We start from the raw sequence: 12532 nt of genomic DNA on the forward strand, positions 1-12532 counted from the left end.
AGAATGCGAAGCCAGCAGTAGCTGTGTGCCTAGGGCATTTTCCAAGCCCTGTCCAGAGACCCGCCGCTGCTCGCTGTCCACACGCTACAAACGCCCGTTGCGCGAGGACCCGCAGTCCCTGGCCAGTCACCATGCACGCCCAGGTCGGGAAGACTGAGCGTGGCTTCCTACCTGCCAGACCCCAGCGGGAACGTCACAGAGGCGGCAACCTCACAGGCACCCCAGCACCCCCAACAACTCCAGTGCCTCCCCACCAGTCCATCCAAAGAGCGCACTGGAGGTGAAGGGGCAGCAGCCACCAGCCCGCGCCCCGCCTCCCGGACAGAGCCTCTATCAGCATGGGGCTGACAGGTGCGAGCGGGCGACGCGGGGGGATGAGGAGGGCGCGGGCGGAGCAGCGGAGAAATTGGAAAGGCGGACCCCCGCCTGAGCCCCCCACCTCCTCAGCCCTGCAAAAGACGTGCGCGTGCGCACCAGCGCACATGCGCTAAATTCCGCACCTTCTTGGAGGGGTCCTGGGCCCATAGTAAAAGTGGTCTTGTGCTCTGGAAATGATCCATGTAGATAATCAAGGGAGGGGGAAAACCCAGGCAGGGAAGGGAGGATGGATCCCCAGCGCTGCCTGTCACATCTTTAATCCAGCCTCCCGGGTTGAGTCCAAAACTTGGAAATGAATGGGCCAAGTGCACATTTTTGTAAGCACATCACTGCAAAGGCAGGAAAGGTACCACAGTCATCTTTCTTCTCTGTGCAGCTCTCTGCCCCCTTCTCCCCACATAGCCTGAAGTCCCTACTTGATTTTTTTTTACACTGATTGGTTTAATCATAGACATGGTTTTCTTCAGCCTCAACATAAATAGTCAACTAGTTTATTATACCCAAGATTCTCCCTCCTCCTACAAAAAAAAAAAAAAAAGAAGAAGAAAGAAAGAAGGGAAAAAGGAAAAGAAAACCGGGTGTGGTGGCACACGCCTTTAATCCTAGCACTCGGGAGGCAGAGGCAGGAGGATTGCCATGAGTTCAAGGACAGCCTGAGAGTACAGAGTGAATTCCAAGTCAGCATGGGCTAGACTGAAACCCTAACTCGAAAAAAAAAAAAAAAGAAAGGAAGAAAGAAAGAAAGAAAAGCTGCCAGACATGGTGGCGTAGCCTTTAATCCCAGCACTCTGGAAGCTGAGGTAGGAAGATAGCTGTGAGTTTAAGGCTAATCTGGGCTACAGAGTGAGTTCCAGGTCAGCCTGGGCTAAAGTGAGATCCTGCCTCTAATAATAAAAATAAATAAATTAAATAAAGAATAAAGCTGGGCGTGGTGGCGCACGCCTTTAATCCCAGCACTTGGGAGGCAGAGGTAGGAGGATCGCCATGAGTTTGAGGCACCCTGAGAGTGCAGAGTGAATTCCAGGTCAGCCTGGGCTAGAGTGAGACTCTACCTCGAAAACCAAAACACATAAAAAAATCATATAGAGCTGTCAGGGATCCCTGTGACCATAGGACTCAATGCCTAACAGGTGTCACTTTAGGGTGATAAGGCAGGAGCTAGACATATCTGTGGGACAACCTGAATGTGGACATCTTCTGATTCCATACTTGGTAAGGGACGGGGACATTTCAGCCCATAGTCCCATCTCCATGGTGCCTCTGATGGAGTCCTCCTGGGACTCACCTGTGCAGAGTGTACTATTACGATCCTACATGGTCTTCCTCCTGGCCACAGCTGCCTCTGCCTCTGCTTCTTCCTCACATGCCATTTCTCTCTTCCCACATCCCAGAAGCATGAAGCACTCTCTTGTGTACTGTTCCTTTTTTCCCCTGACCTACTTAATCACTGGGAGCTTCATACACTGCAGTTATTTTTGTGGTGCTGAGAATTGAGCATAGGGACTCCCCTATGCTAGGCAGGTGTCCCACCACTGAGCTGAATCTCCAGCGCGCTGTCATTCTTCTCAGCTCAGTGTGAAAGGCCTGGGCAGGAGGGGGAACAGTGAAGGTACCTGTTTAGAATTCTTACACTGTATGGGGAGTGCAGTGCATTACCGTTTGAAGGTAGATTGGGATAAGTTTAAGACATGTATTCTCAACCCTACAGCAACTAGAGTAACAGTAGAGTCAAAGCTCATAAAAGCCAACAGAAAAGAAGTAACAGAATCATAAAATACATAATCCAGGGGCTGGGTAGAGCGCTTCACAGTTAAAGGTGCTTGTTTGAAAAGCCTGACAGCCCAGGTTTGATTCTCCAGTGCCAATGTAAAGCCAGTCCCACAAAGTGGGCATGCATCTGAAGTTTACAGTGGCAGGAGGCCCTGGCATGCCCATAGTCAGTCAGTCACTCTCTCTCTCAAATAAATTAATATTTTTTTAAAAAAATACAAAATTCTTCCGAGCATGGTGGTGCATGCCTTTAATGCCAGCACTTGGGAGGCAGAGGTAGGAGGATCACCATGAGTTTGAGGCCACCTTGAGACTACATAGTGAATTCCAGGTCAGCCTGGGTGAGAGCAAGACCCTACCTTGAAAAACCAAACTACAATTACCATGGGATATATTTTATAATCATGGAAAATGTTAATAAAAATTAAAAAAATAAAAATAAAATAAAAACAAGTGGGGGCTAGGGAAAAAAAGAAAAGAAAAACCAAACTACAAAAGAAAGAAGGAAAAGGACCAAAGAACAGATGGAACAAGTGGAAAGCAAATAACAAAATGATTCACTGGAACACAAAAATCAGGGCTGGAGTGATGGCTAAATGGCTTAATGGCGCTTGCTTGCAAAGCTTGCCAGCCCAGGGTTCAATTCTTCAGCCACCCACATAAAGCCTGATGCAACAAGAGGCACAAGCGTCTGGTATTTGTTCACAGTGGCAAGAGACCCTGGTGTATGCACACACACCTACAAATAAATACATTTTTTTAAACTTAGACACAAAAATACTCTTGCATGCTGGGATTAAATGCATGTGCTACCAAGCCTGGTTGATAGTCACTGTTGAAAGGCAGAGATTTGAGGGTAGACAGAAAAAGGAAGACTTGGGCTCGAGAGACAGTTTGGTTGGTGGAGCTCTTGCCTGGCATGGCACAAAGCCCTGAGTTCAATCCTCAGTCCTAAGAAATAGAAAGCAAAACCCAACTGTATGCTTCTCAAAGAAGTTAAAGGTAAAAGGATACAAAAGCTATCCTAGGCCAACACTCATAAGAAGCTGATTCTGAGCAGGGCATGGTGGCTCATGCTATGAGTTCAGCCTGGGCTACAAAGTGAGTCCCAACTCAGTCTGTGGCTAAAGAGAGGGAGAGACTGAGACAGAGAGACAGAGAGAGGAGAAGATTAAGAAGGAGGAGGAAGGGCTGGAGAGATGGCTTAGCGGTTAAGCGCTTGCCTGTGAAGCCTAAAGACCCCGGTTCGAGGCTCGGTTCCCCAGGTCCCACGTTAGCCAGATGCACAAGGGGGCGCACGCGTCTGGAGTTCGTTTGCAGAGGCTGGAAGCCCTGCCGCGCCCATTCTCTCTCTCTCCCTCTCTCTGTCTTTCTCTCTGTGTCTGTTGCTCTCAAATAAATAAATAAATAAATAAAAATTTAAAAAAAAAGAAGGAGGAGGAATAATGAAGATGTGGCACATTTATACAATGGAGTTCTACTCAGCGGTAAAGAAAAATGAAGTTATGAAATTTGCAGAAAAATGGATGGACCTGGAAAGGATTATACTAAGTGAGGTAACCCAGGCCCAGAAAGCCAAGCGCCACATGTTCTCTCTCATGTGTGGATCCTAGCTACAGATGACTGGGCTTCTGCGTGAGAATGAAAATACTTAGTAGCAGAGGCCAGTAAGTTAAAAAGGAGACATAAAGGGAAGAGGAAGGAAGGGAGGAGGGTACTTAATAGGTTGATATTGTATATATGTAAGTACAATGATTGAGATGGGGAGGTAATATGATGGAGAATGGAATTTCAAAGGGGAAAGTGTGGGGAGGGAGGAAATTACCATGGGACATTTTTTTTATAATCATGGAAAATGCTAATAAAAATTTTTAAAATTAAAAAAATAAATAAATAAAAAGGAGGAGGAGAGGAAGGAGAAAAAGAAGAACAACAACAGAAGGAGGAAAAAGAGGAAGAGGAGGGAGGAGAAAGAAGGCTGGGGAGCTGGCTCAGTGGCCAAAGGCACTTGTTTGCAAAACCCGCCAGTCCACATTTGATTGCTCAGTACCTATGAAAAGCCAAATACACCAAGCAGTGCATGCATCTAGCGCTTGTTTACAGAGGCAAGAGGCCCTGGTGTGCCCATACTCTGTCTCTCTCTTAAGTAAATAAATAATATAATTTAAGGAACTAGAGAGAGCTAGCTAGCTGACTCTGCCTAATATATGAGAGCCCTGGGATTATCCTCAGCACCACAAAGAGGAAAGCACCGAAACAAAGAAAGCTGAGGTAACTGTATGAACATCAAAACAGATTTCAGATCAAAGAACAGATAAAGAGGTGTTATTTCATAATGATAAAGGAGCTAGTTCATCAAGAATTATGAAAAAGGGGGCTGGAGAGATGGCTTAGCAGTTAGGCGCTTGCCTGTGAAGCCTAAGGACCCCGGTTCGAGGCTCAATTCCCCAGGACCCACGTTAGCCAGATGCACAAGGGGGCGCACGCGTCTGGAGTTCGTTTGCAGAGGCTGGAAGCCCTGGTGCGCCCATTCTCTCTCTTGCTCTCTGCCTCTTTCTCTCCTCTGTCGCTCTCAAATAAATAAATAAAAATAAACAAAAATAAATAAAAGTGTGTGCCACCAGGCTGATTTAAAAAAAAAAAGAATTATGAAAAGGGGGGCTGGAAAGATGGCGTAGTGGTTAGGTGCTTGACTGTGAAGCCTAAGGACCCCGGTTCGAGGCTTAATTCCCCAGGTTCCACGTTAGCAATGTACAAGGTGATGCATGCATCTGGAGTTCACTTGCAGTAGCTGGAGGTCCTGATGTGCCCATTCTCTCTCTACCTATCTGCCTCTTTCTCTCTCTGTCTGTCACTCTCAAATAAATAAATAAAAATAAACAAAAAATTAAAACAAATAATTATAAAGAGGGGCATGCCTTTAATCCCAGCACTCAGGAGGCAGAGGTAGGAGGATCACCATGAGTTCAAGGCCACCCTGAGACTACATAGTGAATTCCAGGTTAGCCTGGGCTAGAGTGAGACCCTACCTCGAAAAACAAATGAACAAAAAAAAAAGTAAAAAGAATTATGAAAAGGGGGCTGGAGAGATGGCTCAGTGGTTAAGATGCTTGCCTGCTAAGCCTAAGGACCCATGTTTGACTCTCCAGATCCCATTTTAGGCAGATGCACAAAGGTGAGGCAAGTACAAGGTCACACATGCCCACTAGGTGGCACAAGCGTCTGGAGTTCACTTGCAATGGCTGAGGCCCTGGCGTGCCAATTCTCTCTCTCTCTAAAAATAAAATTAAAAAAAAAAAAAAGAATTAGGAAAAGGGCTAGGGAGATGGCTTAGAGATTAAGGCACTTGCCTAAAAAGCCAAAGGACTCAGGTTCAATTTCCCCAAGACCCACGTAAGCCAGACGCACAAGGTGGTACATGTGTGTGGAGTGCGTGTGCAGTGGCTAGAGGCCCTGGAGCTCCCATTCTCATTCTCTCTCTCTCTCTCTCTCTCAAATAAATAAATTATAGTTAAAAGATTTTATCACTTAATAATTAATAGAGTAAGGAGCTGGAGAGATTGCTCAGTCAGTGAAGTGCTTCTCTAGCAAGCATGAGGACCTAAGGTTGATCCCTGGAACCCAAGTAAAAGAATCGGGACTAGCCGGGTATGAAGGTGCACACCTTTAATCCCAATACTCAGGAGCCCAAGGTAGGAGGACCTCTGGGAGTTTTAGACCAGCCTGAGACTCCATAGTGACTTCCAGGTCAGCCTGGGCTAGAGCGAGACCCTACCTCAAAAATAAATAAATAAATAAATAAATAAATAAATAAATAAATAAATAAATAATAAATAAAAGCTGGACTGAGTGGCCCATGCCTACAATTTTAGAGCTGGGAGCTCAGAAACAAAAGGATTCTTGGGGTTCTCTGGACAGCCAGGCTAACATAGTTGTCAAGCTCTGGGTCTCTGGGACCTCCTGTTTTAGAAACAAAATGGGGGGCAGTGCCTGAGGATTGACACCCAAGGCTGTCCTCTGGGACACACACGCACACACACATTCCAAATTAATTTTTAAAAAATTGATAGACGGGGGCTGGGAAGATGGCTTAGCAGTTAAGGCGCATGCCTGTGAAGCCTAAGAACCCAGGCTCAATCCTCCAGGTCCCACCTAAACCAGATGTACCTCGTGGTGCATGTGTCTGGAGTTCGTTTGCAATGGCTAAAGACCCTGGTGTGCCCATTCTCACTCACTTTCTCTCCCTCTCCTCCCGTCTCTAATAAATAAAAATAAATCTTTTTAAAAAATGATAAGTGGGGCTGGAGAGATGGCTTAGCGGTTAAGCGCTTGCCTGTGAAGCCTAAGGACCCCGGTTCGAGGCTCGGTTCCCCAGGTCCCACGTTAGCCAGATGCACAAGGGGGCGCACGCATCTGGAGTTCGTTTGCAGAGGCTGGAGGCCCTGGCGCGCCCATTCTCTCTCTCTCCCTCTATCTGTCTTTCTCTCTGTGTCTGTTGCTCTCAAATAAATAAATAAATAAATAAATAAAATGATAAGTGGGCTGGAGAGATGGCTTAGTGCTTAAGGTGCTTGCCTGCGAAGCCTAAGAACTTGTGTTCCAAAGCCAGATGCACAGTGATGCAAGCGCATAGTGTTGCACACGCACACAGGGCGTACACGCCTCGAGTTCATTTGCAGTGGCTGAAGGCCTTGGTGCGCCCATTCTCTCTCTGCCTCTTTCTCGCTCTCTCTGCCTCTTTCTCACTCAAATTAAAAAAAAAAAAAAAAAGAATTGATAGACTAATTAGACACAAAATCAATAAGGAGATTAATGGTACAACCTTCTAACATAACTTAATTGACCTTTTCAGAACATTCGGCTCAATAGCAGAATCCACACTCTTTCTCAGTTCACAAAACAAGACCGTGTTAAGGGCAGTTAAAATCTCTAAATTGCCAGGCATAGGGGCATGTGCATTTAATCCCAGCACTCGGGAGGCAGAGGTAGGAGTGAGTTTGAGTCCACCCTGAGAGTACAGAATGAATTCCAGGTCAGTCTGGGCTAGAGTAAGACCCTATCTCAAAAAAATAAAAAGAAAAGTAAAAAAAGAAAAAGAAAAGAAAAGAAAAGCTCTATGTATAGAATGTAATAACAGAAATAGAACTGGAAAGTACTCAGATATTTAGAGAATGATGCACTTCTGAATGACATGTCAAAGAAGGAGTGTAACCACTTATTAATATTGTGAACTGAATGAAAACAAAACTATAACATGGATAACTCAGCTCAAGTTACACCAATCATCTATTATGTGAAAAAGTAAGACTTCAAAGCCGGCGTGGTGGCACACGCTTTAATCCCAGCACTCGAGAGGCAGAGGTAGGAGGATCGCTGTGAGTTCAAGGCCACCCTGAGAATACAGTGAATTCCAGGTCAGCCTGGGCTAAAGTGAGACCCAACCATGAAAAAACAAAAAAAGAAAAGAAAAAAAAAAGAAAGAAAGAAAGAAAGAAAGAAAGAGTGTATGTGTGTAAATGCAGGCACCATGTGGCATGTCACACATGTGAAAGTCAGAGGACAGCTTTTGGGTGTGTGTTCTCACCTTGTTTTGAAGCAAGGTCTCTTGTTTACTACTTAGTTCCCCAGACTAACTAGCCCTTGAACTACTGGAAAATTCTCCTGTTTCTGCCACCCACCTCGCAGTAGGCTTAGGTATGTACGGTTGGGATTCCAGAAGCCCACCATAGCGTCCAGCTTTTACATGCGGTCTGGAGATTTGAACCCAGGCACTCATGCTTGTGCAGCAAGCACTTTATCCACTGCACCATCCCCCCCCACACACACACACAGTTAATCATTTCATAAGCCTGCGTTCAAGTCCACGCCTTAGCAACCATGAGCTGTGGGAACCCTGGGCAGATGCATCCCTCTAATGTTTTGTACAGAACCAGTGGGATCGAGCACGTGAAGTGGGCCGCTGCAGCATGGGGAGGTACTGCGGTCATTCACGCTTGCAGACAGGGGAGGGCGGGTCTCAGAAGTTGGGGCAGGGACAGGACAGCAAATAGGAGGGCAGCGGACAGGACATGATGGCCAGCGATGAGGGTGACAGAAGGAGGGGTGAACAGGAGAGGCAACCGTGGATGAGATGAGGGGAGAGAAAGGAGGGAGGGAGGAGGTTTGGTGGGCTGCCCTCTCGGCCCCCACCACCAAGCTCCCTATGCTGTCTTCCTCCCGCCAGGTATCAGCACATTTCCCTGCTGCGGCAAGAACGCGGTGGAGATCGCGGAGAGACCGTGAGAACCAGTCTCTTTCATCGCAGGACTTCCCCCCCTACCCCGAACCTGCAGACCCCCTTCACCTCACTTCTCCTGTCACCATGGACCCCACCCAACTAGGATCTTCCTCACTTTTGCTCTTTGGGACCAGTGTCCAGAGCAAAAGCTGGCAAAGCAAGAGGGTTGTTTAGAATCCCCCTCCTCTCTGTGCCACGCAGGATGGAGGGTTGAGGGGTGGTGCGGCACATTAGAGGGGTGAAGCTCCTTGCAGAGTGAGTTCAGTAGACAGTTAGCTGAAGAAAGGATGGGAGCACACTGGCCAAGAACAGAGGTGAACTGAGATTCTCCACCCCTCCCTCACCAAAGATTTATAGTAAAACATCTGGCTTCCCAGTTCTGCCCACTTGGAGTGGGTAAGTAAGTAGCTAAACTGGGCCTTACTCTGGGCTTTCCCTCTATAAGGGAGCCACTTTCTGGGCACTGGTTCTCATGCAATGCTTGATAAAAATGAAGATTCTGGCCGGGCGTGGTGGCGCACGCCTTTAATCCCAGCACTCGGGAGGCAGAGGTAGGAGGATCGCCATGAGTTCAAGGCCACCCTGAGATGACAGAGTTAATTCCAGGTCAGCCTGGACCAGAGTGAGACCCTACCTCAAAAAACCAAAAAAAAAAAAAAAAAAAAAAATGAAGATTCTGGGCTGGAGAGATGGCTTGGTGGTTAAGGCGTTTGCCTGCAAAGCCTCAGGACCCATGTTCAACTCTCCAGCTCCCACATAAGCCAGCCTCACAGCAATGGAAGGACCGCAAGGTCAGACATGTGCACAAGGTGGAACACGTGTCTGGAGTTCGATTTCAGTGGCTGGAGGCCCTGGCATGCCAATTCTCTCCTCTTTCCTCTCTCTCTCTCTCATTAAAAAAAAAAAAAAAAAAAAAAAAAAAAAAAGGCCAGTTTGTGGGGCTTGCCTCAAAAACAAAAAATTGAAGATTCTCAGGCCTCTCCTCCAACAAACTGAATCTGCTGTGGAGGTGAGGGATGGGTCAGCAAGCTTTCCAGAAGCTTCTGAAGCTCAGGGAAGTTTAAGAATACCTTCCCAGAGTTCCCAGTGGAAGTGGAGTCAATAAGGAGTAGATGAGCTGAGGACATCTTCCCAGGCCCTATACAAAGCCAGGGAACTTGAGGGACCTAAAGACTACCTTCCCCTGAAGCCCACCCCTCACCCATAGAACCTATCATCCATTCTGACTCATTCTGTTACAGGACTGACAGCTTCCAGTCCCACCCCCATGAAGAGCAAGAAGAAAAGGAAACAGAGGTGAGAAGGTCACCCTTTGTGGGGAGGTGGCGGGCAAGAGGATAGGTTTCTTTGAGACTCACCCATCCTAAGTTTTTTGTTTGATTGTTTTCGTGCAATTTATTAACTTTGAACAAGTTGCAGTAAAGTTTTAAAAACATTTTTATTTATTTAAGAGAGAAACAGGCAGATAGAGAATGGGCATGCCAGGGCCTCCAGCCACTTCAAACCAACTCCAGATGCATGTACTACCTTGTGCATCTGGCTTACTTGGGTACTGGGGAATGGAACCTGGGTCGTAGGCTTCACAGGCAAATATCTTAAACGCTAAGCCATCTCTCCAGCCCATACAGTAAAATTTTAATTAAGTCTTTTCACTTCAACATTATTGCAATCAGGTTCTCATTGCTGGTAGAAATCATCCAACTAAGAGAAGCTTATGGGAAAAAGAGGTTTATTTTGGCTTACAGGCTCGAGGGGAAGCTCCATGATGGCAGGGGAAAATGACATGAGCAGAGGGTGGACATCACCCCCTGGCCAACATAAGATGGACCATAGCAACTGGAGAGTGTGCCAAACACTGGCATGGGGAAACTGGTTATAACACCCATAAGCCTGCCCCCAACAATACACTGCCTCCAGAAGGCATTAATTCTCCAATCTCTGTCAGCTAGGAACCTAGCATTCAGAAACACCTAAGTTTATGGGGGACACCTGAATCAAACCACCACAGGCAAATGTCTTAACCGCTAAGCCATCTCTCCAGCCCCTACAGTCAAATTTTAATTAAGCTTATCACTTCATCATTACATTGTAGTCATTGTGAGGGACTGTAATGATCTCAATTTGTCCTTATGGCTCATAAAATGGCATCACTATTACTAGCTACTTCTAAATTTCTGCAGAAACACATTCAGATAAGCAGATTCATTGTCTGGCTTATTTCCTAAATCTTAACCCTTGTCACTGACAATCCTATGCCTATACTGTTAGGCCAGCATGGTCACATGCCTATAGCACCCACTCTCACCACCTGCCCGCACTGCCCCTTCCCTGCCCCAGGCAGGCCTCTGGAGGAGGCAGTAAACCTGCAGAGGTGGGGCAGGGGCTTGATGTTGGGGATCTCGCGGGGTCAGCCCCTGTTTCCTCAGCTTTCAGCCGAAAACCTTTCATTGCCAGAGCAGGAGACTCCACACGGAGAAGAGCCTGACCTGGACCCATGCCCAGACCTGATTCCAGACCTGATTCCAGACCCAGACCTGAATCCAGATCCACACCCGGACCCATGTCCAGACCTGATTTCAGACCCAGACCTGATTCCGGAGCCACACCTGGACCCAGCCCCAGACCTGAATCTAGACCCACACGGGGACCCAGCCCCAGACTCAGACCTGAAACCACAGGCGACGAGGAAGCCGGAGGAGGAGAAGCAATGGCACCCTGAGCCCATATCTGAAGCTAAGGTTGTGTGCTACCGAGAAAAGTGGGGGCCGCAGAGCTACAGGATAGAAACCCTCCAGCTCTACATGGACGAGCTGTCGTCCGTGCAGAAGATCAAGCCCTGGAATATCAGTGCAAACTACAAACACTTGGAGGAGGAGCCAGTGACCCCCACGTATTGCTCCATCGGCGTGCAGACCTCGGAGGACCTCTTCTGGGCAAACAAGCTCATCCAGACATCACAGCACAGCCTACAATGCACCGTCGAAATGCTGGGTGACAAGAGTCCTCCAGAGCAGAAGTCCATCCCCCCTACCCAGCCACTTCTCCCAGGAGAAAACACCCAACTGTCACCAAGCCCCCATGTGCCCTGCGCCAACCTGCCCACAGCCATGGACCTGAAAGAGCTGATCAACTTAGCAACCTCCCTGGCCATGGCCTCCTCTGGTAACATAGACTTGCCCACTTTGGAGAACCTGATCAGAGCCTCACTCCACAGGGATGAGGAGCCCATCATCCTCATCCAGACGTCTGACCAGTCCACCCAATTTGAACAGTCCACTCAGACTGACCAGCCTGCCTCAGAGAACCAAGAGCTGCCAGAGAAATTACCTGAAGCTGGGGAGCTACACGAACCTTGGACTTGGGAAAACAGCAGCATCCCCTGTCACCTATACTTCAGCCAGCCAGGGGTGAAGAAGGCCACCTTCAAAGGGAAAGTCAAATTTCTACAGCCGCTGCCCTCATCAACCCAGCTTCAAGAAGTCAAGGAAGAGTGAGTGAAGCTGGCCTACGTGCTAACGTGTTGGGGTGGGCTCACTCCCCCCATAGTCAGGTTGGGGTGTCCAGTGGGGCAGGGAGGGAGGGGGGTTGGGCAGCAGACACAAGCAGGTGACTGAGGACCCAGCCTCAGTGACCTCACAAAGCACACTGGAAGTTAGGTTCCGGTGGCCCAAGATACATTAGAAAGGCCAGAGCCAGAAGAGACCTAGGGACCATGGAGGGTGAGTTGTCCAGGGCTGGGGAAGAGACTTGGGGGTTCAAAGTGGACAGGAGCAGAAATGTTCCGCTAGTGTCTGCCCTTCTGAGGTCCCCGTGGCCGCAGTCCCGAGGCGCAGGACACTTCGGAGAAGGAGAGTGAGGGAGCAGGGCTCCTGGCCTCTGGTGATGTGTAGACACAGAACACCAGCTTCCCAGCAGACCCAGTAGGAAACCCCTTAGCTGAGTGACCTCCTCCCTCTGGCACGCCTGCCCCATCTCTGTCATCTCACTGGGACCCTAGTGACACTGTCTTTTTTGTGTTGCAGCTCGGTGCCAAGTACCAAGAAAGGGAATCCATTACTGCTGAAAATCCATTTTAAGCTGTCCTCCCCTTCAGCCCCAGAGAAATGA

General features: G+C 48.1%; 1 protein-coding gene and 1 non-coding gene across 2 annotated transcripts; one reads left to right on the forward strand and one right to left on the reverse strand.

The window, feature by feature from the left end:
- Positions 1-8219: 8219 nt before the first annotated feature.
- Positions 8220-12532, forward strand: Spata32 (spermatogenesis associated 32). The gene is made up of 5 exons (XM_045159561.1): positions 8220-8235; positions 8372-8426; positions 9667-9721; positions 10852-11915; positions 12448-12532. The coding sequence occupies exons 1-5, from the start codon at positions 8220-8222 to the stop codon at positions 12530-12532; spliced, it is 1275 nt and encodes a 424-aa protein (XP_045015496.1).
- On the reverse strand, positions 10510-10641 carry LOC123463873. Its single transcript, XR_006639244.1, has one exon. It is a non-coding gene; the product is annotated as a small nucleolar RNA SNORA33 (small nucleolar RNA).

The sequence above is a fragment of the Jaculus jaculus genome, chromosome 9 (genome assembly GCF_020740685.1).
Source record: "Jaculus jaculus isolate mJacJac1 chromosome 9, mJacJac1.mat.Y.cur, whole genome shotgun sequence".
NCBI classification, from domain to species: Eukaryota; Metazoa; Chordata; class Mammalia; order Rodentia; family Dipodidae; genus Jaculus; species Jaculus jaculus.